Source organism: Zonotrichia leucophrys, unplaced genomic scaffold, assembly GCF_028769735.1.
Source record: "Zonotrichia leucophrys gambelii isolate GWCS_2022_RI unplaced genomic scaffold, RI_Zleu_2.0 Scaffold_166_103890, whole genome shotgun sequence".
NCBI lineage: Eukaryota > Metazoa > Chordata > Aves > Passeriformes > Passerellidae > Zonotrichia > Zonotrichia leucophrys.
In genome coordinates, this window is record NW_026992371.1 from 19,669 (window position 1) to 47,033 (window position 27,365).

The 27,365-nt window shown below is 47.9% G+C and overlaps 1 protein-coding gene across 1 annotated transcript in view; it reads left to right on the forward strand.

Moving 5' to 3' along the window:
• LOC135461085 (maestro heat-like repeat-containing protein family member 1) overlaps positions 1-27,365 on the forward strand; it is a gene marked incomplete at its 5' end in the record, with an annotated part of 84,923 nt that overhangs the window by 18,193 nt on the left and 39,365 nt on the right. Inside the window, 4 exons of the mRNA XM_064738070.1 lie at positions 2,344-2,496; positions 7,299-7,477; positions 12,391-12,556; positions 21,081-21,250. Coding sequence (XP_064594140.1) covers positions 2,344-2,496; positions 7,299-7,477; positions 12,391-12,556; positions 21,081-21,250 — 668 coding nt within the window. The remainder of the gene's footprint in view (positions 1-2,343; positions 2,497-7,298; positions 7,478-12,390; positions 12,557-21,080; positions 21,251-27,365) is intronic.

The window sequence follows — 27,365 nt, forward strand, 5'->3', positions numbered from 1 at the left end:
TTTTATTATTTCTTGGGATTTTTATGGGAAATTTTTTGGGAATTTTTAGGGTTTTCTTTGGGCTTTTTATGGGATTTTTTTTTCCCTTTTGGGGGGATTTTTTTGGTATTTTTTTAATTTTTTTTTAAATTTTTTGGCCTTTTCTTTGCAATTTTTTGTGGGTTTTTTTTTTCAGAAATTCCCAATTTTCCCATTTTTCCCTTTCCCACAAGTTCTGGGCAGGAGAATCCCCCCAGAATTTTTGGGGAATTTTTAGGGGATTTTTTTGGGGATTCATTGGATTTTTAGGGGGGGATTCTTTGGGATTTTTGGATTTTTTTTTTTGTTACTTTTTAGGATATTTTTGGGGGGTTTTCTTTGGGGTTTTAATGGGGATTTTTGGAGGGTTTATTTGGGGATTTTTGGGGGTTTTCATTGGAAATTTTTTGGATTTCTGGGATTTTTTTGGGGTATTTTTTGGGTTTTCTTTGGGCTATTTATGGGAGTGCTTTTTTAGATTTTTTTTTTTCCTTTTTTTGGGCTTTTGGGGAGAATTTTTATTTTGGGATTTTTTTATGATTTTTTTTTTATTTTTTGGTTTTTTTCTTTGCAATTTTTGTGGGAATTTTTTAAGGAATTCCCGATTTTCCCATTTTTTCCTTTCCCGCAGGTTCTGGGCAGGAGAATCCCCTCAGACTTTTTGGGGACTTTTTAGGGGATTTTTTTTGGGATTCATTGGATTTTTAGGAGGGATTCTTTGGGATTTTTTTTGTTACTTTTTAGGATATTTTTGGGGGGTTTTCTTTGGGGTTTTAATGGGGATTTTTGGAGGGTTTATTTGGGGATTTTTGGGGGTTTTCATTGGAAATTTTTTGGATTTCTGGGATTTTTTTGGGGTATTTTTTGGGTTTTCTTTGGGCTATTTATGGAAGTGCTTTTTTAGATTTTTTATTTCCTTTTTTTGGGCTTTTGGGGGGATTTTGGGGATTTTTTTATAATTTTTTTTTTATTTTTTGTTTTTTTTCTTTGCGATTTTTGTGGGAATTTTTTTAGGAATTCCCAATTTTCCCATTTTTTCCCTTTCCCGCAGGTTCTGGGCAGGAGGATCCCCCCAGAATGTTTTTGAGGGGAGGTTCTGGAATTTTGGGAGGATTTTTTTGGATTTTTCTGAGATTTTTTGGGGGATTTTTTTTTTAATTTTATGATTTTTAAAATGAGATTTTTGGGAGGAATTTTCTGGGAATTTGTGAGTCATTTTTTCAGATTTATGGGATTTTTTTTATTATTTCTTGGGGTTTTTTGGGGATTTTTGGGGATTTTGTGGGATGTTTTGGGTGGGAGATTTCATTGGGATTTTTATGGGAAATTTTTTGGGAATTTTTAGGGTTTTCTTTGGGCTTTTTATGGGATTTTTTTTTCCCTTTTGGGGGGATTTTTTTAATAATTTTTTTTTATTTTTTGGTTTTTTTCTTGGCGATTTTTGTGGGAATTTTTTTAGGAATTCCCGATTTTCCCATTTTTCCTCTTCCCACAAGTTCTGGGCAGGAGAATCCCCCCAGAATTTTTGGGGACTTTTTAGGGGATTTTTTTTTGGGATTCATGGGATTTTTAGGAGGGGATTCTTTGGGATTTTTTTTTTTACTTTTTAGGATATTTTTTGGGTTTTCTTTGGGGTTTTAATGGGGATTTTTGGGGGTTTTCATTGGAAATTTTTTTGATTTTTGGGATTTTTTGGGGTATTTTTTGGGTTTTCTTTGGGCTATTTATGGGAGTGCTTTTTTAGATTTTTTAGTTTCCTTTTTTTGGGCTTTTGGGGGGATTTTGGGGTTTTTTTATGATTTTTTTTTTTATTTTTTGGGTTTTTTCTTTGCGATTTTTGTGGGAATTTTTTTAGGAATTCCCGATTTTCCCATTTTTCCCTTTCCTGCAGGTTGTGGGCAGGAGGATCCCCCCGAATGTTTTTGAGGGAGGTTCTGGAATTTTGGGGGATTTTTTTGGATTTTTCTGGGATTTTTGGGGGATTTTTTCTTAAATTTTATGATTTTTAGATGAGATTTTTGGGTGGGAATTTTCTGGGAAATTGTGAGTAAATTTTTCAGATTTATGGGATTCTCTTTTCTATTTTTTTGGGGATTTTGTGGGATGTTTTGGGTGGGAGGTTTCATTGGGGTTTTCATGGGAAATTTTTTGGGAATTTTCAGCGTTTTCTTTGGGCTTTTTATGGAATTTTTTTTTCCCTTTTGGGGGGATTTTTTTGGTATTTTTTTAATTTTTTTTTTAAATTTTTTGGCCTTTTCTTTGCAATTTTTGCGGGGAATTTTTTTCAGGAATTCCCGATTTTCCCATTTTTTCCCATTTTTACAGGTTGTGGGCAGGAGGATCCCCCCGGAGCAGCTGCTGGGGCTGCTCCTGGCCCTGCTGGAATCCTGGGATGATCCCGAGCGGGATTGCGCCCGCGCCGCCGCCGCCATCGGCAACGCCCTCATCCGGGAGAGGGGAGCCATCCTGCAGGAAAAGGTCCGAAATCCCAAAAATTCCTGCCCCAAAATGCCCAAAATTCAGTCCCAAATTTCCAAAAAATTCCATTCCAAAATTCCCAAAATTCCTGAAATTCACACCCAAAATTCCCCAAGTAAATCTCAAAATTGATCCCCAGAATTCCCAAATTTAATTCCCAAAAATTCCCAAAATTCAGTCCTGGAATTCCCAAAACAAATCCCAAAATACATCCCAAAATGAATTCCCAAAATTCCTGACATGTATTCCCAAAATTCCCCAAATTCCTCATCCGGGAGCGCGGAGCCATCCTGCAGGAAAAGGTCTGAAATCCCAAAATTCCCCAAAATTCCCAAAATTCAGTCCCAAAATTCCCCAAATTCCTCATCCGGGAGCGCGGAGCCATCCTGCAGGAAAAGGTCGGAAATCCCAAAATTCCCAAAATTCCGTCCCAAAAAGTTCCCAGAATTCCCAAAATTTACTCCCAAAAATTCCATCCCCAAATTCCCCAAATAAATCCCAAAGTTGATTCCCAGAATTCACGAAATTCATTCCCAAAAATTCCCCAAATTCACGAAATTCAATCTCAAAATTCCCAAAATTAATTCCTAAAGTTCCAAAATTCATTCCCAAAATTCCAGAAATTCATTCCCAAAATAAGTCCCAAAAATAATTCCCAAAATTTCCCAAAATTCAGTCCCAAAAAGTTCCCAAAATTCAGTCCCAAAAATTCCTCAAATTCGCAAAATTCATTCCCAATTATCCCCAGGATCCCATCCCAAACCCACCTGGGATGATCCCCAGGCTCCCACCCCAAACCCACCTGGGATGATCCCAAGGATCCCATCGGGGATGATCCCAAGGATCCCACCCCAAATCCATTGGGGATGATCCCAAGGATCCCATCCGGGATGATCCCAAGGATCCCATCCAGGTGATCCCAAGGATCCCATCCAGGATGATCCCAAGGCTCTCACCCCAAACCCATCCCAAGAATCCCATCCCCAATCCATCGGGGATGATCCCAAGGATCCCATCCAGGATGATCCCAAGGATCCCACCCCAAACCCACCTGAGATGATCCCAAGGATCCCACCCCAAACCCACCTGGGACGATCCCAAGGATCCCATTGGGGGTGATCCCAATGATCCCATCAGGGATGATCCCAAGGATCCCATCCCAAACCCATTGGGGATGATCCCAAGGATCCCACCTGGGATGATCCCAAGGATCCCATCCCAAGGATCCCATCCAGGACGATCCCAAGGATCCCACCCAAACCCACCTGGGACGATCCCAACAATCCCATCAGGGATGATCCCAAAGATCCCACCCCAATCCATCGGGGATGATCCCAAGGATCCCATCCGGGACGATCCCAAGGGTCCCATCAGGGATGATCCCAAGGCTCTCATGCCAAACTCACCTGGAATTATCACAGTGATCCCATCCCAACGATCCCATCCAGGATGATCCCAAGGATCCCATCCCAAACTCAGCTGTGATTATCCCAAGGATCCCACCCCCAATCCATCTGGGATGATCCCAAGGATCCCATCAGGGACGATCCCAAGGATCCCATCAGGGATGATCCCAAGGATCCCATCCCAAACCCACCTGGGATGATCCCAAGGATCCCATCCTGGATGATCCCAAGGATCCCATCCCAAACCCACCTGGGATGATCCCAAGGATCCCATCAGGGATGATCCCAAGGATCCCATCTGGGATGATCCCAAGGATCCCACCCCAAACCCACCTGGGACGATCCCAAGGATCCCATCCAGGATGATCCCAAGGATCCCATCCGGGATGATCCCAAGGCTCTCACCCCAAACTCACCTGGAATTATCGCAGTGATTCCATCCCAAGGATCCCATCTGGGATGATCCCAAGGATCCCATCCCAAACCCATTGGGGATGATCCCAACGATCCCATCCAGGATGATCCCAAGGATCCCATCCCAAACCCACCTGGGATGATCCCAACGATCCCATCCAGGATGATCCCAAGGATCCCACCCCAAACCCATCCAGGATGATCCCAAGGCTCTCACCCCAAACTCACCTGGAATTATCGCAGTGATTCCTTCCCAAGGATCCCACCCCAATCCATTGGGGATGATCCCAAGGATCCCATCTGGGACGATCCCAAGGATCCCATCCGGGATGATCCCAAGGATCCCACCCCAAACCCACCTGGGACAATCCCAAGGATTTCAACTGGGATGATCCCAAGGATCCCACCCAGGATTACCCAAGGATCCCACCCCCAATCCATCGGGGATGATCCCAAGGATCCCATCTGGGATGATCCCAAGGATCCCACCCCAAACCCATCTGGGACAATCCCAAGGATCCCACCCAAACCCATCCAGGATGATCCCATGCCATTTTCCACCTTTCCCATCTCCTCATTCCCATTTTCCCTCCTTTCCCAGCTCCTCATTCCCATTTTCCATCTCCTCATTCCCATTTTCCCTCCTTTCCCATCTCCTCATTCCCATTTCCCATCTCCTCATTCCCATTTTCCATCTCCTCATTCCCATTTCCCTCCTTTCCCATCTCCTCATTCCCATTTCCCTCCTTTCCATCTCCTCATTCCCATTTTCCATCTCCTCATTCCCATTTTCCACCTTTCCCATCTCCTCATTCCCATTTCCCATCTCCTCATTCCCATTTCCCTCCTTTCCCATCTCCTCATTCCCATTTCCCACCTTTCCATCTCCTCATTCCCATTTCCCTCCTTTCCCAGCTCCTCATTCCCATTTTTCCTGCAGGTTCTGGTGTTCCTATTTGTCATCCTTTTCCATCTCCTCGTTCCCGTTTTTCCTGCAGGTTCTGGTGTTCCCATTTCATCATTCCCATTTCCTGCAGGTCCCGGAGCTGCTGGCAGCCCTGCATGCACGGCTGCAATTCCTGCAGCAGGATGGGATGATCCAGAGGTGCAGCTGCAGCTGCAGCGGGCGGCGCAGAGCTGGGGGTTCCCAATTTTCCCACTTTTCCCAGCTCCTCATTCCCATTTTTCCTGCAGTTTTTGGTGTTCCCATTTCCATCCTTTCCCACCTTTCATTCCCGTTTTTCCCGCAGGTCCCGGAGCTGCTGGCAGCCCTGCATGCGCGGCTGCAATTCCTGCAGCAGGATGAGGATGACCAGGATGTGCAGCTGCAGCTGCAGCGGGCGGCGCAGGGCTGGGTGTTCCCATTTCATCATTCCCATTTCCTGCAGGTCCCGGAGCTGCTGGCAGCCCTGCATGCGCGGCTGCAATTCCTGCAGCAGGATGAGGATGACCAGGAGGTGCAGCTGCAGCTGCAGCGGGCGGCGCAGAGCTCGGTGTTCCCAATTTTCCCACTTTTCCCAGCTCCTCATTCCCATTTTCCCACCTTTTCTAGCTCCTCATTCCCATTTTTCCTGCAGGTTTTGGTGTTCCCCATTTTCCCTCCTTTCCCATCTCCTCATTCCCATTTCCCACCTTTCCCATCTCCTCATTCCCATTTTCCATCTCCTCATTCCCATTTCCCATCTTTCCCAGTTCCTCATTCCCATTTTCCATCCTTTCCCGTCTCCTCATTCCCATTTTTCCTGCAGTTTTTGGTGTTCCCATTTTCCATCCTTTCCCGTCTCCTCATTCCCGTTTTCCCACAGGTCCCGGAGCTGCTGGCAGCGCTGCATGCGCGGTTGCAATTCCTGCAGCAGGATGGGGATGCTGAGGAGGTGCAGCTGCAGCTGCAGCGGGCGGCGCAGGGCTGGGGGTTCCCAATTTTCCCACTTTTCCCAGCTCCTCATTCCCATTTCCCTCCTTTCCATCTCCTCATTCCCATTTTTCCTGCAGTTTTTGGTGTTCCCCATTTCCCTCCTTTCCCATCTCCTCATTCCCATTTCCCTTCTTTCCCATCTCCTCATTCCATTTTCCTTCCTTTCCCAGCTCCTCATTCCCATTTTCCATCCTCTCATTCCCATTTTCCCTCCTTTCCCATCTCCTCATTCCCATTTTCCCTCCTTTCCCAGCTCCTCATTCCCATTTTCCATCCTCTCATTCCCATTTTCCCTCCTTTCCCATCTCCTCATTCCCATTTTCCATCTCCTCATTCCCATTTTCCCTCCTTTCCCACCTTTCATTCCCATTTTCCTCCTTTCCCATCTCCTCATTCCCATTTTCCCTCCTTTTCCATCTCCTCATTCCCATTTTTCCTGCAGGTTTCGGTGTTCCCCATTTTCCATCCTTTCCCACCTTTCATTCCCATTTCCCGCAGGTCCCGGAGCTGCTGGCAGCCCTGCATGCGCGGCTGCAATTCCTGCAGCAGGATGGGGATGATCAGGAGGTGCAGCTGCAGCTGCAGCGGGCGGCGCAGGGCTGGGGGTTCCCAATTTTCCCACTTTTCCCAGCTCCTCATTCCCATTTCCATCCTTTCCCATCTCCTCATTCCCATTTTCCCTGCAGGTTTTGGTGTTCCCCATTTCCCTCCTTTCCCAGCTCCTCATTCCCATTTCCCTCCTTTCCATCTCCTCATTCCCATTTCCCTCCTTTCCATCTCCTCATTCCCATTTTCCCTCCTTTTCCATCTCCTCATTCCCATTTTCTCCTCTTCCATCCTCTCATTCGCATTTTTCATCTTCTCACTCCCATTTTCCCTCCTTTCCCATCTCCTCTTTCCCATTTCTCTCCTTTCCCAGTTCCTCATTCCCCTTTTCCCATCTGCTCATTCCCATTTCCCTCCTTTCCCATCTCCTCATTCCCATTTCCATCCTTTCCCATCTCCTCATTCCCATTTTCCCTGCAGGTTTTGGTGTTCCCATTTCATCATTCCCATTTTTCCCGCAGGTCCCGGAGCTGCTGGCAGCGCTGCATGCGCGGTTGCAATTCCTGCAGCAGGATGGGGATGCTGAGGAGGTGCAGCTGCAGCTGCAGCGGGCGGCGCAGGGCTGGGTGCTGCTCCTGGCGCTGCAGCACCCGCAGAGCGTGGTGGGGACCCTGCTGGGGAGCCCCCTGCCCTTCGACGGGTACGGGAATGGGACGGGGGATCCTCATTCCCACATCCCAAATCCCAAATCCCAAATCCAGTCCCGATCCCAAATCCCAAATCCAATATCCAATCCCAATACAGACCTGGTCCCAAATCCCAAATCCAATACCCAATCCCAAATACAGGCCTGGTCCCAAATCCCAAATCCCAAATCCAATATCCAATCCCAAATACAGACCTGGTCCCAAATCCATCCCCGATCCCAAATCCAATATCCAATCCCAAATCCAGCCCTGATCCCAAATCCAATATCCAATCCCAAATCCATCCCCGATCCCAAATCCAATATCCAATCCCAAATCCAATATCCAATCCCAAATCCATCCCCAATCCCAAATCCAATATCCAATCCCAAATCCAGCCCCGATCCCAAATCCAATCCCCAATCCCAAATCCAGCCCTGATCCCAAATCCAATATCCAATCCCAAATCCACCCCGATCCCAAATCCAATATCCAATCCCAAATCCAAATCATCCAATCCCAAATCTATCCTGATCCCAAATACCATTCACCCAAACCCAAATCCAGCCCGATCCCAAATCCAATATCCAATCCCAAATCCAATATCCAATCCCAAATCCATCCCGATCCCAAATCCAATATCCAATCCCAAATCCAATATCCAATCCCAAATCCATCCCATCATCCAAATCCAATAAGCCAATCCCAAATCCAATATCCAATCCAAATCATCCCGATCCCAAATCCAATATCCAATCCCCAAATCCAATATCCAATCCCAAATCCAATATCCAATCCCAAATCCATCCCTGATCCCAAATCCAATATCCAATCCCAAATCCAATATCCAATCCCAAATCCAATATCCAATCCCAAATCCATTCCCCAATCCCAAATCCATTCCCAATCCCAAACTATCCCCGATCCCAAATCCAATATCCAATCCCAAATCCATCCCCAATCCCAAATCCAATATCCAATCCCAAATCCATTCCCCGATCCCAAATCCAATATCCAATCCCAAATCCATCCCTGATCCCAAATCCAATATCCAATCCCAAATCCAATATCCAATCCCAAATCCAATATCCAATCCCAAATCCAGCCCTGATCCCAAATCCAATATCCAATCCCAAATCCAATATCCAATCCCAAATCTATCCCCAATCCCAAATCCAATATCCAATCCCAAATCTATCCCTGATCCCAAATCCAATATCCAATCCCAAATCCAATATCCAATCCCAAATCAATCCCAAATCCAATATCCAATCCCAAATCCATCCCTGATCCCAAATCCAATATCCAATCCCAAATCCAATATCCAATCCCAAATCCATCCCTGATCCCAAATCCAATATCCAATCCCAAATCCAATATCCAATCCCAAATCCATCCCCGATCCCAAATCCAATATCCAATCCCAAATCCATCCCCGATCCCAAATCCAATATCCAATCCCAAATCCAATCCCCAATCCCAAATCTATCCCCGATCCCAAATCCAGCCCTGGTCCCAAATCCAATATCCGATCCCAAATCCATCCCCAGTCCCAAATCCAATATCCAATCCCAAATCCAATATCCAATCCCAAATCCAATATCCAATCCCAAATCCAGCCCTGAATCCAGCCCCGATCCTGAATCCTGCCCCAAATCCCAAATCCTGCCCCAGATCCAGAGCCAATCCCAAAGGCAGATCCAAATCCCAAATCCTTCCCCAAGTCCCAGCCCCGATCCCAAACTCAGCCCCAATCCCAAATCCCTGCCCTGATCCCAAATCCTGCCCTGATCCCAAATCCAGCCCCAAATTCAATATCCAATCCCAAATCCAGCCCTGATCCCAAATCCAGCCCTGATCCCAAATCCAGCCCTGATCCCAAATCCAGCCCCAAATTCAATATCCAATCCCAAATCCAGCCCTGATCCCAAATCCAGCCCTGATCCCAAATCCAGCCCTGCCCAGATCCCAAATCCATCCCCGATCCCAAATACAGATCCAAATCCAGCCCCAAATCCAGCCCCAATCCCAAATCCAGCCCCAAATCCCAAATACAGATCCAAATCCCAAATCCACCGCAATCCCACACCCAGCCCAAATCCAGCCCCAAATCCAAAATGCAGCCTTAATCCCAAATCCAGCCCTAAATTCCAGCCTTAATCCCAAATCCAGACCCAAATCCCAAACCAGCCCTAAATCCCAAGCATGGACCCAAATTCAGCTCCAATCCCAAATCCAGTCCTAAATCACAAATCCAGCCCCAAATCCCAAATCCAGCCCCAGTCTCAAATCCAGTCACAAATTCCAACGTTCCAGTCCCAAATCCAGCCCCAATCCCAAATCCAGCCCTGAATCCAGCCCTATATCCCAGCCCCAATCCCAAACCCAGCCCCAATCCCAAATCCAGCCCTGAATCCAGCCCCAATCCCAAACCCAGCCCCAATCCCATACCAGCTCCAGTCTCAAATACAGACTCAACCCCAAATCCAGCCCTGCCCGGATCCCAAATCCAGCCCCAAATCCCAAATCCTGCCCCAAATCCCAAATACACATCCGAATCCCAAATCTGGCCCCAAATCCGGCCCCGATCCCAAATCCAGCCCCAAATCCCAAATACAGATCCAAATCCCAAATCCAGCCCCAAATCTGGCCCCAATCCCAAATCCAGCCCCAAATCCCAAATCCAGCCCCAAATCCTAAATACACCCTCAATCCCAAAGCCAGTCCTGAATCCTGCCCCAAATCCCAAATCCAGCCCCAAATCCCAAATCCAGCCCAAATCCCAAAGCCAGCCCAAATCCAAAATGCAGCACCAATCCCAAATCCAGCCCTAATTCCCAAATCCAGGCCCAAATCCCAGATCCAGCCCCAAATTTGGACCCAGTCCAAAATGCAACCCCAGCCCCAAATCCAGCACCAATCCCAAATCCAGCCCTGATCCCAAACACGGACCCGATTCTGAATCCACCCCCAAATCCAGCCCCAAATCCAGCCCCAATCCCAAATCCAGCCCCAATCCCAACATTCCAACCCCAATCCCAAATCCAGCCCCAAATCCCAAACCCAGCCCCACATCCAGCCCTGACCCTGAACCCTGCCCCAAATCCCAAATCCTGCCCCAAATCCAGAGCAAATCCCAAAGGCAGATGCAAATCCCAAATCCTTCCCCAAATCCAGCCCCAATCCCAAATCCAGCCCAATCCCAAATCCAGCCCCAAATTCAATATCCAATCCCAAATCCAGACCTGATCCTAAATCCAGCCCTGCCCCGATCCCAAATCCTGCCCCAAATCCCAAATCCAGATCCAAATCTGGCCCCAAATCCAGCCCCAATCCCAAATCCAGCCCCAAATCCCAAATACAGATCCAAATCCCAAATCCCGCCCCAAATCCAGCCCCAATCCCAAATCCGGCCCCACATCTAGTTCCAAACCCAAATCCAGCCCTAAATCACAAATCCAGCCCCAAATCCCAAATCCAGCCCCAGTCTCAAATCCAGTCACAAATTCCGACATTCCAGTCCCAAATCCAGCCCCAATCCCAAATCCAGCCCTGAATCCCAGCCCCAATCCCATACCCAGCCCCAGTCTCAAATACAGACCCAATCCCAAATCCAGCCCTGCCCGGATCCCAAATCCAGCCCCAAATCCCAAATCCAAAATGCAGCCCCAATCCCAAATCCAGCCCCAAATCCCAAATACAGATCCAAATCCCAAATACAAATCCAAATCCCAAATCCGGCCCCAAATCCAACCCCAGTCCCAAATCCAGCCCCAAATCTAGCCCAAATCCCAAATCCAGCCCAAATCCCAAATCCAGCCCTAATTCCCAAATCCCAGATCCAGCCCCAAATTCAGACCCAGTCCAAAATGCAACCCCAGTCCCAAATCCAGCCCCAAATCCAGCCCCAATCCCAAATCCAGCCCCAAATCCCAGATCCAGCCCCAAATTCGGACCCAGTCCAAAATCCAGCCCCAGCCCCAAATCCAGCCCCAAATCCAGCCCTGATCCCAAACACGGACCTGATTCTGAATCCATCCCGAAATCCAGCCCAAATCCCAAATCCAGCCCCAAATCACAAATCCCAAATTCCCCCAAATTCCCATTTTTATCCCATTTTTATCCCATTTTTACCCCCAAAATTCCCATTGTTATCCCAGAAATTCCCATTTTTATCCCATTTTACCCATGTTTATCCCATTTTTACCCCAAAATTTCCCATTTTTATCCCATTTTTACCCCAAAATTCCCATTTGTACCCATTTTTATCCCATTTTTACCCATGTTTATCCCATGTTTATCCCATTTTTACCCCAAAATTCCCGTTGTTATCCCAGAAATTCCCATTTTTACCCATGTTTATCCCATTTTTACCCATGTTTATCCCATTTTTATCCCATAGATTCCAATTTTTACCCCAAAAATTCCCATTTTTACCCATGTTTATCCCATTTTATCCCATTTTTATCCCATTTTTACCCCATGTTTATCCCATGTTTACCCCCAAAATTCCCATTTTTATCCCATTTTTACCCCAAAAATTCCCATGTTTATCCCATTTTTACCCCAAAATTCCCATTTTTTACCCCATTTTTACCCATTTTTATCCCATTTTTACCCCAAAATTTCCCATTTTTACCCATGTTTATCCCATTTTTATCCCATGTTTATCCCATTTTTACCCCAAAATTTCCCATTTTTACCCCAAAATTTCCCATTTTTACCCATGTTTATCCCATGTTTATCCCATGTTTATCCCATTTTTACCCCAAAAATTCCCATTTTTATCCCATTTTTACCCATGTTTATCCCATTTTTACCCCAAAATTCCCATTTTTACCCCAAAAATTCCCATTTTAACCCATGTTTATCCCATTTTCCCCCAAAAATCCCCATTTTCCCCAATCCCCGTTGTTTCCCCCCGCAGTCCCACGCGCGCCCTCTGGCGGGCGCTGGGGGCGGAGCCGTCGCTGACCCCGCAGGTGCTGGAGCTGCTGCGGGAGCGGCTCGGCCGGGAGGCGCCGAACAGGGAGAGCAAATCCCTCCTGCCCGGGGGGGGCTGCGAGCGCCTGGGAACCGTCCCGACCCTGGCTGTGAGTTAAACAAAAATAGTCCCAGAAATATTACCCGAAATTCACCAAAAATTCCCCAAAAATAGTCCCCAAAAATCTCCGTACCGGGAGAGCAAATCCCGCCTGTCCGGGGGGGGCTGTGAGCGCCTGGGAACCGTCCCGACCCTGGCTGTGAGTTAAACAAATACTCCTTAAAATATTCCCAAAATTCCCAAAAAATATCCCCAAAAATCTCCGTTCCGGGAGAGCAAATCCCGCCTGTCCGGGGGGGGCTGCGAGCGCCTGGGAACCGTCCCGCCCCTGGCTGTGAGTTAACCCAAAATAGGCACTAAAATTACCCTAAAATTCCCCAAAAATCTCCGTACCGGGAGAGCAAATCCCTCCTGCCCGGGGCGGGCTGCGAGCGCCTGGGAACCGTCCCGACCCTGGCTGTGAGTCAGCTAAATACTCCCTAAAATAGTCCCCAAAATTCCCAAAAAATCTCCCAAAAATTCCCCAAAAAATCTCCCAAAAATCCCAAAAATCTCCGTACCGGGAGAGCAAATCCCTCCTGCCCGGGGGCTGCGAGCGCCTGGGAACCGTCCCGCCCCTGGCTGTGAGTTAACCGAAATATTACCCAAAATTACCCAAAAATTCCCCAAAAATAGTCCCCAAAATATCCCAAAAATCTCCATTCCGGGAGAGCAAATCCCTCCTGCCCGGGGGGGGCTGCGAGCGCCTGGGAACCGTCCCGACCCTGGCCGTGAGTCAACCTAAATATTCCCTAAAATTACCCCAAAATTCCCCAAAAATAGTCCCCAAAAATCCCAAAAATCTCCGTACCGGGAGAGCAAATCCCTCCTGCCCGGGGGGGGCTGCGAGCGCCTGGGAACCGCCCCGACCCTGGCTGTGAGTTAAACAAATACTCCTCAAAATATTCCCAAAATTCCCAAAAATCTCCGTACCGGGAGAGCAAATCCCGCCTGCCCGGGGGCTGCGAGCGCCTGGGAACCGTCCCGACCCTGGCCGTGAGTTAAACAAAATAGGCCCCAAAATTACCCAAAAATTCACCAAAAATCTCCATTCCTGGAGAGCAAATCCCTCCTGCCCCGGGGGGAGCTGTGAGCGCCTGGGAACCGCCCCGCCCCTGGCCGTGAGTTAAACAAATGCTCCTTAAAATTACCCCAAAATAATCCCCAAAATTCCCAAAAATCTCCGTTCCGGGAGAGCAAATCCCTCCTGCCCGGGGGCGGCTGCGAGCGCCTGGGAACCGTCCCGCCCCTGGCTGTGAGTTAAACAAATACTCCTTAAAATATTCCCAAAATTCCCAAAAAATATCCCCAAAAATCTCCGTACCGGGAGAGCAAATCCCTCCTGCCCGGGGGCTGCGAGCGCCTGGGAACCGTCCCGACCCTGGCTGTGAGTTAAACCGAAAATATTCCCTAAAATAATCCCAAAAATATCCCAAAATTCCCAAAAATCTCCGTACCGGGAGAGCAAATCCCTCCTGCCCGGGGCGGGCTGCGAGCGCCTGGGAACCGTCCCGACCCTGGCCGTGAGTTAAACCAAAATAGTCCCTAAAATAGTCCCCAAAATTACCCAAAAAATCCCAAAAAATATCCCAAAAATCCCAAAAATCTCCGTACCGGGAGAGCAAATCCCTCCTGCCCGGGGGCGGCTGCGAGCGCCTGGGAACCGTCCCGACCCTGGCCGTGAGTCCACCTAAATTTTCCCCAAAAATTCCACCAAAATATTCCCAAAATTCAAAAAAAATTCCCAAGGAATTCCCAAAAAAATTCCCCAAAAATTCCCCCCAAAAAATCCCAAGGAATTCCGAAAAATTCCTCCCAAAATTCCCAAGACATTCCTAAAAAAATTCCCAAAATATTCCCAGGGAATTCCTAAAAAAATATCCCAAAATATTCCCTGGAAATTCCCAAAGAAATCCCAAGAAATTCCCACAGAATTCCCAAGGAAGTCCCCTAAAATTCCCCAAAAATTCCCACAAAATTCCCAAGGAATTCCCCTAAAATTCCCAAAAAAATTCCCACAAAATTCCCAAGGAATTCCCCAAAAAACTCCCAAGGAATTCCCAAAAAAATCCCCCCCAAAATTCCCAAGGAATTCCCAAAAAATTCCCAAAAAAATCTCCAAGGAATTCCCAAAAAAATTCCCCCCAAAATTCCCAAGGAATTCCCCAAAAATTCCCCCCAAAATTCCCAAGGAATTCCCAAAAAATTCCCCAAAAAACTCCCAAGGAATTCCAAAAAAAATCCTCAAAAATTCCCAAGGAATTCCCAAAAAAATTCCCCCCAAAATTCCCAAGGAATTCCCAAAAAATTTTTTAAAAATCCCCAAAAAACTCCCAAGGAATTCCCAAAAAAATTCCCAAAAAAATTCCCAAGGAATTCCCAAAAAATTTCCCCCAAAATTTCCAAGGAATTCCCAAAAAAAATCCCAAAAATCCCAAAAATCTCCATTCCTGGAGAGCAAATCCCTCCTGCCCGGGGGCTGTGAGCGCCTGGGAACCGCCCCGACCCTGGCCGTGAGTTAAACCAAAATAGGCCCTAAAATATTACCCAAAAAATCTCCCAACAATAGTCCCCAAAATTCCCAAAAAAATCCCCAAAATATTCCCCAAAATTCCCCCAAAATTCCCAAGGAATTCCGGAAAAATTAAAAAAAATCCCCCCAAAATTCCCAAAAATTTCCCCAAAAAAACTCCAAAGAAAATCCCAAAAAATTCCTCAAAAATTCCCAAGGAATTCCCAAAAAAATTCCCCCCAAAATTCCCAAGGAATTCCCAAAAAATTCCCCAAAAATTCCCCCAAAAATTCCCAAGGAATTCCCAAAAAAAATTCCCCAAATTCCCAAGGAATTCCCAAAACATTCCCAAAAAAATTCCCAAAGAATTCCCAAAAAAAATCCCAAAAATCTCCGTACCGGGAGAGCAAATCCCTCCTGCCCGGGGCGGCTGCGAGCGCCTGGGAACCGCCCCGACCCTGGCTGTGAGTCAAACCAAAATATTCCCCAAAATTCCCCAAAAATATTCCCAAAAAATAGTCCCCAAAAATCTCCGTACCGGGAGAGCAAATCCCTCCTGCCCGGGGGCTGCGAGCGTCTGGGAACCGTCCCGACCCTGGCTGTGAGTTAAACCAAAATAGGCCCTAAAATAGTCCCCAAAATTCCACAAAAAATCTCCCAAAAATAGTCCCAAAAATTCCCAAAAAACCCCCAAAATATTCCCCAAAATAGTCCCCAAAATTACCCAAAAATTCCCAAAAAATATCCCCAAAAATCTCCGTACCGGGAGAGCAAATCCCTCCTGCCCGGGGGGGGCTGCGAGCACCTGGGAACCGTCCCGACCCTGGCTGTGAGTTAAACCAAAATAGTCCCAAAAATATCCCCAAAAATCCCCAAAAAATATCCCCAAAAATCCCAAAAATCTCCGTACAGGGAGACCAAATCCCTCCTGCCCGGGGCGGGCTGCGAGCGCCTGGGAACCGTCCCGGCCCTGGCTGTGATTTAAACAAAAATAGGCCCAAAAATTCCCCAAAAATTCCCAAAAAATAGTCCCAAAAATTCCCAAAAAACCCCCAAAATATTACCCAAAATTCCCCCCAAAAATCCCATGGAATTCCCAGAAAACTTCCCCCCAAACTCCCAAGGAATTCCCCAAAAATTCCCCCCAAAATTCCCAAGGAATTCCCAAAAATTTCCCCAAAAAACTCCCAAGGAATTCCCAAAACATTCCCCAAAAAATTCCCAAGGAATTCCCAAAAAAATTCCCCAAAATTCCCAAGGAATTCCCAAAAAAAATTCCCCAAATTCCCAAGGAATTCCCAAAACATTCCCAAAAAAATTCCCAAAGAATTCCCAAAAAAAATCCCAAAAATCTCCGTTCCAGGCGAGCAAATCCCTCCTGCCCAGGGGCTGCGAGCGCCTGGGAACCGTCCCGACCCTGGCTGTGAGTCAATCAGAAATAGGCCCTAAAATTACCCAAAAATTCCCCAAAAATAGTCCCAAAAATCTCCGTACCGGGAGAGCAAATCCCTCCTGCCCAGGGGCGGCTGCGAGCGCCTGGGAACCGCCCCGCCCCTGGCCGTGAGTCAACCTAAATAGGCACTAAAATTACCCCAAAATTCCCAAAAAAATCTCCCAAAATTCCCAAAAATCTCCGTACCGGGAGAGCAAATCCCTCCTGCCCGGGGGCTGTGAGCGCCTGGGAACCGCCCCGCCCCTGGCTGTGAGTCAACCCAAAATAGGCCCAAATTCCCCAAAAATAGTCCCCAAAAATCCCAAAAATCTCCATTCCGGGAGAGCAAATCCCTCCTGCCCGGGGGGGGCTGCGAGCGCCTGGGAACCGTCCCGCCCCTGGCTGTGAGTCAACCAAAAATATTCCCCAAAAATAGTCCCCAAAATTACCCAAAAAATCCAAAAAAATATCCCCAAAAATCCCAAAAATCTCCGTACCGGGAGAGCAAATCCCTCCTGCCCGGGGCGGGCTGCGAGCGCCTGGGAACCGCCCCGACCCTGGCTGTGAGTCAACCGAAAATAGTCCCCAAAATAGTCCCCAAAATTACCCAAAAATAGTCCCAAAATTAGTCCCAAAAATCCCAAAAATCTCCGTACCGGGAGAGCAAATCCCTCCTGCCCGGGGGGCCCTGCGAGCGCCTGGGAACCGTCCCGACCCTGGCTGTGAGTTAACCGAAAATATTCCCAAAATAGTCCCAAAATTACCCAAAAAATCTCCCAAAAATCTCCGTACAGGGAGAGCAAATCCCTCCTGCCCGGGGGCTGCGAGCGCCTGGGAACCGTCCCGACCCTGGCTGTGAGTCAAACCAAAATATTCCCAAAAATAGTCCCAAAAATTCCCCAAAATATTCCCCAAAATTCCCCCCAAAAACCCCAAAAATTCCCAAAAAACCCCCAAAATATTCCCCAAAATTCCCCAAAAATATTCCCAAAAATAGTACCAAAAATTACCCAAAAAATAGTCCCAAAAATAGTCCCAAAAATTCCCAAAAAAATTCCCAAAAATTTTGCCAAAAAACTCCCAAGGAATTCCCAAAAAAATCCCAAGAAATTCCCAAAAAAATTCCCCCCCCAAAATTCCCAAGGAATTCCCCAAAAATTCCCAAAAATTCCCCAAAAATTCTCCCCAAAATTCACAAGGAATTCCCAAAAAACTTCCAGGGAATTCCCCAAAAAAATTTCCCCAAAATTCACAAGGAATTCCCAAAAAATTTTTAAAAATCCCCCCAAAATTCCCAAGGAATTCCCAAAAAATTAAAAAAAAATCCCCCAAAAACTCCCAAGGAATTCCCAAAAATCTCCATTCCGGGAGAGCAAATCCCTCCTGCCCGGGGCGGCTGCGAGCGCCTGGGAACCGTCCCGGCCCTGGCTGTGAGTCAACTAAATACTCCCTAAAATTACCCCAAAATTCCCCAAAAATAGTCCCCAAAATTCCCCCAAAAAATCCCAAGCAATTCCCAAAAAATTCCCAAAAATTCCCAAGGAATTCCCAAATATTCCCCAAAAAACTCCCAAGGAATTCCCCAAATATTCCCAAGGAATTCCTAAAAAAATATCCCAAAATATTCCCTGGAAATTCCCAAAGAAATCCCAAGAAATTCCCACAAAATTCCCAAGGAATTCCCCCAAAATTCCCAAAAAAATTCCCACAGAATTCCCAAGGAAGTCCCCTAAAATTCCCCAAAAATTCCCACAAAATTCCCAAGGAAGTCTCCTAAAATTCCAAAAAAAATTCCCACAAAATTCCCAAGGAATTCCCCTAAAATTCCCCAAAAAATTCCCACAAAATTTCTTCATGAGAGAAAACCCCAAATCCATGGGGGAAAACCCAAATCCACAGAAATTCTACCAGGAAAAATCCCAAGTCTGTGGAAATTCCCACAGGAAAAACCCAAAATCCCTGGGAAAAAAACCCAGAATCCGTGGGAATTCCGGCAAGAAAACCCCAAATCCATGGGAGAAAACCCCAAATCCATGGGAGAAAACCCCAAATCCGTGGGAATTTTAACAGGAAAAACCCCAAATCCATGGGAGAAAACCCCAAATCCATGGGGAAACCAAATCAGGAATTTTAACAGGAAACCAAATCTGGAAAACCAAATCAGTGGAATTCAGCTGAAAGCCAAACAGGAATTCTATCAGAAAACCCAAATCCATGGGATATTCCGCAGAAAAACCCCAAATCTGGGAGAAAACCCAAATATATGGGAATTCCAGCGGAAACCCCCAAATCCATGGAGAAACCCAATCTGTGGGAAAAACCCCAAATATATGGGAATTCTCACAAAAAAACCCCAAATCCTTGGAAAAATCCCAATCGTGGGAGAAAACCAAATCCGGAGAAAACCCAAATCCTGGGAATTTTAACAGGAAAAACCCCAAATCCATGGAATTCCGCAAGAAAAACCCCAAATCTTGGGAGAAAATCCCAAATATATGGGAATTTGATCAGGAAATCCCCAAATCCATGGGAGAAAAAAATCCGTGAGAAACCAATCTGTGGGATTTTAACAGGAAAAACCCAATCCATGGAAAACCAATCCTGGGAGAAAACCCCAAATCCATGGGAATTTTGATCAGAAGATCAAAGTCCCGAGAAAACCCCAAATCTGTGGGAATTCCATCAAGAAAAACCCAATCGTGGGAGAAAACTCCAAATTCTTGGAGAAAATCCCAAATCCGTGGGAATTTTAATAGGAAAAACCCCAAATCCACAGGGAAAACCCCAAATCCGTGGGAGAAAACCCCAAATATTGGGAATTTGATCAGGAAAAACCCAAATCCATGGGAGAAAAACCCCAAATCCTTGGAGAAAACCCCAAATCCGTGGGAAAACCAAATCCATGGGAGAAAACCCCCAAATCCATGGGAGAAAACCCCAAATCTGTGGGAATTCCATCAAGAAAAACCCCAAATCCATGGGAGAAAACCCCAAATCCATGGGAGAAAATCCCAAATCCATGGGAGAAAACCCCAAATCCATGGGAGAAAACCCCAAATCCATGGGAGAAAACCCCAAATCCATGGGAATTTGATCAGGAAAAACCCCAAATCCATGGGAGAAAACCCCAAATCCATGGGAGAAAACCCCAAATCCGTGGGAATTTGATCAGGAAAAATCCCAAATCCATGGGAGAAAACCCCAAATCCGTGGGAGAAAACCCCAAATCCATGGGAGAAAACCCCAAATCCATGGGAGAAAACCCCAAATCCATGGGAATTTTAACAGGAAAAACCCCAAATCCATGGGAATTTCCACAAGAAAAACCCCAAATTCGTGGGAGAAAACCTCAAATCCTTGGGAGAAAACCCCAAATCCACGGGAATTCCATCAGGAAAAACCCGAAATCCATGGAGAAAACTCCCAAATCCATGGGAATTCCATCAAGAAAAACCCCAAATCCATGGGAGAAAACCCCAAATCCATGGGAATTTTAACAGGAAAAACCCCAAATCCATGGGAATTCCCGCAAGAAAAACCCCAAATTCGTGGGAGAAAACCCCAAATATATGGGAATTTGATCAGGAAAAATCCCAAATCCATGGGAGAAAACCCCAAATCCATGGGAGAAAGCCCCAAATCCTTGGAGAAAACCCCAAATCCTTTGGAGAAACTCCCAAATCCATGGGAATTTGATCAGGAAAAACCCCAAATCCATGGGAGAAAACCCCAAATATATGGGAATATGATCAGGAAAGATCCCAAAGTCCCGGGAGAAAACCCCAAATCCATGGGAGAAAACCCCAAATCCATGGGAGAAAACCCCAAATCCATGGGAGAAAACCCCAAATATATGGGAATTTGATCAGGAAAAACCCCAAATCCATGGGAGAAAACCCCAATTCCATGGGAGAAACCCCAAAATATATGGGAATTTTAACAGGAAAAACCCCAAATCCATGGGAGAAAACCCCAAATCCATGGGAATTCCATCAGGAAAACCCCAAATCCATGGGAGAAAACCCCAAATCCATGGGAATTTTAACAGGAAAAACCCCAAATCCATGGGAATTCCAGCAGGAAAAACCCCAAATCCATGGGAGAAAACCCCAAATCCATGGGAATTCCATCAGGAAAAGCCCCAAATCCATGGGAGAAAACCCAAATCCTTGGGAAAAAACCCCAAATCTATGGGAGAAAACCCCAAATATATGGGAATTTGATCAGGAAAACCCAAATATATGGGAGAAAACCCCAAATCCATGGGAGAAAAACCCCAAATCCATGGGAGAAAACCCCAAATCCATGGGAATTTGATCAGGAAAAATCCCAAATCCATGGAGAAAACCCCAAATCCATGGGAGAAAACCCCAAATATATGGGAATTTGATCAGGAAAAATCCCAAATCCATGGGAGAAAACCCCAAATATATGGGAATTTAACCAAAAAAACCCCAAATCCGTGGGAGAAACCCCCACTCCCCGGTCCCTCCATGAGGGGTTAACCCCAGCACGGGGACGGGACGCGGATCCCGCTTTTCCCGGAGGTTTCCCGGCGCTCACTTCCCCGGGTTCCCGCTTTCCCCGCAGGCCACGCTGGCCCTGGAGGAGCTCATGGCTGTGCCGGAGGCGGCGGCCGCGGTGCTGGAGCAATTCCCGGAGCTCTTCCCGGCGCTGCTGCTGCGCCTCGGCTGCGCCCTGGGCGTGCGGCTGCCGAGGGCCCTGCAGGGCCGGGACAGGGCCGGCCTGCAGCCCTGCAGGTGCGAAAAAATGGGGGAAATGGGAATTAATGAGGGAAAAGTGGGGAAAAATGGGAATTAATGAGGGAAAAGTGGGGAAAATAATGGGAATTATGTCGGGAAAAGTGGGGATTCTGTGGGGAAAAGTGGGGATTCCCTGAGGGTGCGGCTGCCGCGGGCCCTGCAGGGCCGGGACAGGGCCGGCCTGCAGCCCTGCAGGTGCGAAAAAATGGGGGAAATGGGAATTAATGAGGGAAAAGTGGGGAAAATAATGGGAATTATGTCGGGAAAAGTGGGGATTCTGTGGGGAAAAGTGGAGATTCTGTGGGGAAAAGCGGGGATTCCCTGAGGGTGCAGCTGCCGCGGGCCCTGCAGGGCCGGGACAGGGCCGGCCTGCAGCCCTGCAGGTGCGAAATGGAAAAAACTGGGGAAAAATGGGGAAAATAATGGGAATTCTGTGGGGAAAAGTGGGGATTCTGTGGGGAAAAGTGGGGATTCCGTGAGGGTGCGGCTGCCGCGGGCCCTGCAGGGCCGGGACAGGGCCGGCCTGCAGCCCTGCAGGTGCGAAAAAATGGGGGAAATGGGGAAAAATGGGGGAAAATGGGAATTCTGTGGGGAAAAGTGGGGATTCCCTGAGGGTGCGGCTGCCGCGGGCCCTGCAGGGCCGGGACAGGGCCGGCCTGCAGCCCTGCAGGTGCGGAGTGGGGAAAATGGGGAAAAAATGGGAATTGTGTGGGGAAAAGTGGCGATTCTGTGGGAAAAAAAATGGGAATTATGTCGGGAAAAGTGGAGATTCTGTGGGGAAAAGTGGGGAAAGGGTGGGAATTCTATGGAGGATTCTGTGGGGAAAGGCAGGAATTCCCTGAGGGGAAGTGGGGAAAAGTGGGCATTCCTTGGAGAAAAGTGGGGATTCTGTGGGAAAAAGTGAGGAAAAAGTGGGGTTCCGTGGGGATAGGTGATCATTTTGTGGGGAAAAGTGGGGATTTTGTGAGGAAAAGTGAGAATTTTGTGAGGGAGCGGGGGTGGATTCCCGGAGCTCTTCCCGGCGCTGCTGCTGTGCCTCGGCTGCGCCCTGGGCGTGCGGCTGCCGCGGGCCCTGCAGGGCCGGGACAGGGCCGGCCTGCAGCCCTGCAGGTGCGAAAAAATGGGGGAAATGGGAATTAATGAGGGAAAAGTGGGGATTCTGTGGGGAAAAGTGGGGATTCTGTGGGGAAAAGTGGGGATTCTGTGGGGAAAAATAGGAATTCTGTGGGGGAAAGTGGGGATTCCCTGAGGGTGCGGCTGCCGCGGGCCCTGTAGGGCCTGGACAGGGCCGGCCTGCAGCCTGCAGGTGCGAAAAAATGGGGAAAATGGGAAAAAAATGGGGGAAAATGGGAAATATTGAGGGAAAAGTGGGGATTCTGTGGGAAAAAGTGGGGATTCCGTGGGGAAAGGTGAGAATTCTGTGGGGAAAAGTGGGGAAAGGGTGGGAATTCTGTGGAGGATTCTGTGGGGAAAGGCAGGAATTCCCTGAGGGAAAGTGGGGAAAAGTGGGCATTCCTTGGAGAAAAGTGGGGATTCTGTGGGAAAAAGTGGGGAAAAAGTGGGATTCCGTGGGGATAGGTGGGCATTTTGTGGGGAAAAGTGGGGATTCCCTGGAGGTGCCGCAGCTGCGGGCCCTGCAGGGCCGGGACAGGGCCGGCCTGCAGCCCTGCAGGTGCGAAAAAATGGGGGAAATGGGGAAATATGAGGAAAAAAATGGGAATTCTGAGGGGAAAAGTGGCGATTCTGTGGGGAAAGTGGGGAAAAAAATGGAAATTATGTCGGGAAAAGTGGGGATTCTGTGGGGATTCCCTGAGGGTGCGGCTGCCGCGGGCCCTGCAGGGCCGGGACAGGGCCGGCCTGCAGCCCTGCAGGTGCGAAATGGGGAAAAGTGGGAAAATGTGGGGATTTTGTGGGGAAAAGTGGGGAGTTTTGTGGGAAAAGGTGATTATTTTTGGGAGATTCTCTGCGGAAAAGGGGAAAAAAATGGAAATTAATGAGGGAAAAGTGGGGGAAAAGTGGGGATTCACTAGGGGTGCAACTGCCCCGGTCCCTGCAGGGGCGGGAAAGGGCCGGCCTGCAGCCCTGCAGGTGCAGAATGGGGAAAATGGGGGAAAAATGGGGAAAAATGGGAATTCTGTGGGGAAAAGTGGCGATTCTGAGGGAAAAAGTGGGGATTCTGTGGGGAAAAGTGGGGAAAAAATGGAAATTATGTCGGGAAAAGTGGGGATTCTGTGGGGATTCCCTGAGGGTGCGGCTGCCGCGGGCCCTGCAGGGCCGGGACAGGGCCGGCCTGCAGCCCTGCAGGTGCGAAAAAATGGGGAAAATGGCAATTAATGAGGGAAAAGTGGGGAAAATAATGGTAATTATGTCGGGAAAAGTGGGGATTACCTGAGGGTGCGGCTGCCGCGGCCCTGCAGGGCCCGGACAGGGCTGGCCTGCAGCCCTGCATGTGCGAAAAAATGGGGGAAATGGGAATTAATGAGGAAAAAAATGGGAATTCTGAGGGGAAAAGTGGCGATTCTGAGGGAAAAAGTGGGGATTCTGTGGGGAAAAGTGGGGAAAAAATGGGAATTCTGTGGGGAAAAGTGGGGATTCTGTGGGGAAAAGTGGGGATCCCCTGAGGGTGCGGCTGCCACGGGCCCTGCAGGGCAGGGACAGGGCCGGCCTGCAGCCCTGCAGGTGTGAAAAAATGGGGGAAAATGGGGAAAAATGGGGAAAAAATGGGAATTCTGTGGGGAAAAGTGGCGATTCTGTGGGGAAAAGTGGGTAAAAAATGGGAATTCTGTGGGGAAAAGTGGGGATTCCCGGAGGGTGCGGCTGCCGCGGGCCCTGCAGGGCCGGGACAGGGCCGGCCTGCAGCCCTGCAGGTGCGAAAAAATGGGGGAAATGGGAATTAATGAGGGAAAAGTGGGGAAAAAATGGGAATTATGTCGGGAAAAGTGGGGATTCTGTGGGGAAAAGTGGGGATTCCCTGAGGGTGCAGCTGCCGCGGGCCCTGCAGGGACGGGACATGGCCGGCCTGCAGCCCTGCAGGTGCGAAAATGGGGAAAAATGGGGAAAAATGGGAATTCTGTGGGGAAAAGGGGGGATTCTCTGTGGAAAGTGGGGATTCAGTGAGGATTCCATGGGAAAAGGGTGGGAATTCTGTGGGGAAATGTGGGAATCTTGTGGGAATTCTATGGGGAAAAGTGGGAATTTTGTGGGGGAAAGTGGGAATTCCCTGGGGAAAAAACTGGGGAAATGTGGGAATTCTATGGGGAAAAGGCGGAATTCTGTGGGGGAAAATGGGGGTTTTGTGGGGAAAAGGGAAATTTTTCTGGGGAAATGGGAGAATTCCCTGGGAAAAAGTTTGGGAATTCTGTGGGGAAACGTGGGAATCTTGTGGGAATTCCATGGGGAAAAGTGGGAATTCCCTGGGGAAAGGGTGGGAGTTTTGTGGGAAAAAGTGGGGATTCTGTGGGGATTCCCTGGGGGAAGGGTGGGAATTTCTTAGGGGAAAAGGTGGGAATTCCATGGGGAAAACAGAGAATTTTGTGGGAATTCTGTGGGGAAATGTGGAAATTGAGCGGGAAAATGTGGGAATCCCATGGAAAATTCCAGGGGAAATTCCATGGGAAAAAGGGGTTTGGGGGAAAAACGGGACTGGGTAATGGGGTTTGTGGGATTGGTGGGATAATGGGATGGGATGGGATTTACAGGATTGATGGGATTTATGTGAATTATGTGAATTATGGGATGGATGGGATAATGGAATTTATATTTTTTTATGGGATGGCATAATGGGATAACAGGGTGGGATTTATAGGATTTATGGGATAATGAAATGGGGTGGGATGGGATCCATGGGATGGGATTTGTGGGATTTATGGATTTATGGGATGGGATAATGGAATAACAGGGTGGGATGGGATGGGATGGGATGGGATGTTGGAGCAGATTCCCCAAAAAAAGGAGGAGTTGGGGAGTGAATTCCAGGGAAATTGGGGCTGCCCCATCCCTGGAATTGTCCCATGGAAAAACTGGGAATGGGCTGATCCCAAAATTCCCTCCATCCCAAACCAGCCCAGAATTCCATGGGCATCCCTGGGATTGCCCCATGGGAATGGGAACATCCTTAAATCCCCTCCCTTCCCACCCCCTTCCCACATTCCAGGATTTCCCAAACCCAACAGATCCCAAGCTTTCCTTAATTAGTCTTTAATTAATCCCAGAGGCTTCGAGGCCTCTCCACCACTCCAGGTTTTTTTTTTTTTTCCTGGAATTTTCCCATTCCCATTCCTTGTCCCGCTTTTCCCTGGGCCATCCAAAACAGGGAAAGCTCCACCAGGATCTTTCCAGCTCCTCTGGAGGATTTTTTAGGAAAACTCTCAGATTTTCCATCGGGAATCCATCCTTGGGCCTCATCCTTGGGTTTTCCTGGATCCTTTGGAATCACGGAATGGCCGAGGTTGGAAAACCTCTGGGATGGTCCCGTGGGATCCTGGATCCTTTGGAATCATGGAATGGCCGAGGTTGGAAAACCTCTGGGATGGTCCCATCCCATCCAGCCATGAATCCAAGGATGCTCCAGATGCCAGGGAATGTTTTCCAGGGCCATCCCCATATTTGGGATCCGTTTTCCATCGCCATTCCCAAATTTCCAGCATTCCAGAGGCTTCCCTGGAATCCTTGGGGTTCTCCCACCCCCCCCCAAATCCCAGGGGAAAGGGAGAAATCCCGATGGGGAAATTTGGGACGGCAATCCCGAATCCCGGATTCCCTTCGTGGGTGGGATCCCCGTTCCGACAGCCGGGATTTATCCCTGGCTCCCCTCGCCGGTGTTTTGACGGGATAACGGATCTGTTCCAGATGTTGCTCTGCTGCAGAGCAGTCCCAGCCCTATAAATCCTTCGTTCCATGAAAAAATAATTTCCCTCAAGTAGCTCCGGAGTTTTTCCCTTCCCGGTTTTTTTTTTTGTCTTGGATCCGGTTCCCGGTGTGCTGGGATGGCTCCAACTGCGGAATTCCCAGTGTCCCCGGGCATGGAATTCCCTTGGGATGTCCTGGATGGAGACAGAGCCAAACCCAATCCAGTCACAAATCCAGTCCCAAATCCAGTTCTGAATCCAATCCCAAACCCAAATCCAGTCCCAAACTTAATCAGAATCCAATTCCAGATCCAATCCCAAACCCAGTCAAAAACCCAATGCCAAATCCAATCCTGAATCCAATCCAGTCCCAAATCCAATTCCAGACCCAATCCCAAATCCAGTCTGAATCCAATCCTAGATCCAATTCCAAATCTAATCCTAAACCCAAGTCCAAATCCAATACCAAATCCAATCCCAAACCCAATCCCAGATCCAGTCCTAAACTCAGTCAGAATCCAATTTCAGATCCAATTCCAGATCCAATCCCAAATCCACCCCAGATCCAATCCCGAATCCAGTCCTAAATCCAATCTCAAACTCAATCCCAAATCCAATCAAAAACACAAATTACAAACCCAATCAAAATCCAATCCCAAACCCAATCCCAATCCGAAATCTAGTCCCATATCCAGTCCCAAATCCAATCAAAATCCAATACCAGATCCAGTCCCAAACCCAATCCCAAATCCATTCCCAAATCCAACGCCAGATCTAATCCCAAACCTAAATCCAATCCTGAATCCAAGCTCAATCCCAAATCCAACCCCAGATCCAGTCCTGAATCCAATCCCAAATCCAGTCCCAAATCCAATCCCAGATCCAATCCCAACTCCAATCCTGAATCTAATTGCAAATCTGATCCGGAATCCAACTCCCGATCCAGTCCTGAATCCAATCCTAAACCAAATCCCAGATCCATTCCTAAACTCAGTCAGAATCCAATTCCAAATCCAATCCCAGATCCACTCCAGATCCAATCCCAAACCCAATCCTGAATCCAATCCAAAACCCTATCAAAATCCAATCCCAATCCCAAACCCAATCCCAAATCCAATCCCAAACCCAACCCTGGAACCAATCCTAAATCCAATCCCAAACCCAATCCCAGATCCAATCCTAAACCTAATCCTGAATCCAATCCTAAATCCAATCCCAGATCCAATCCTGAATCCAATCCCAAACCCAATCCTAAATCCAATCCC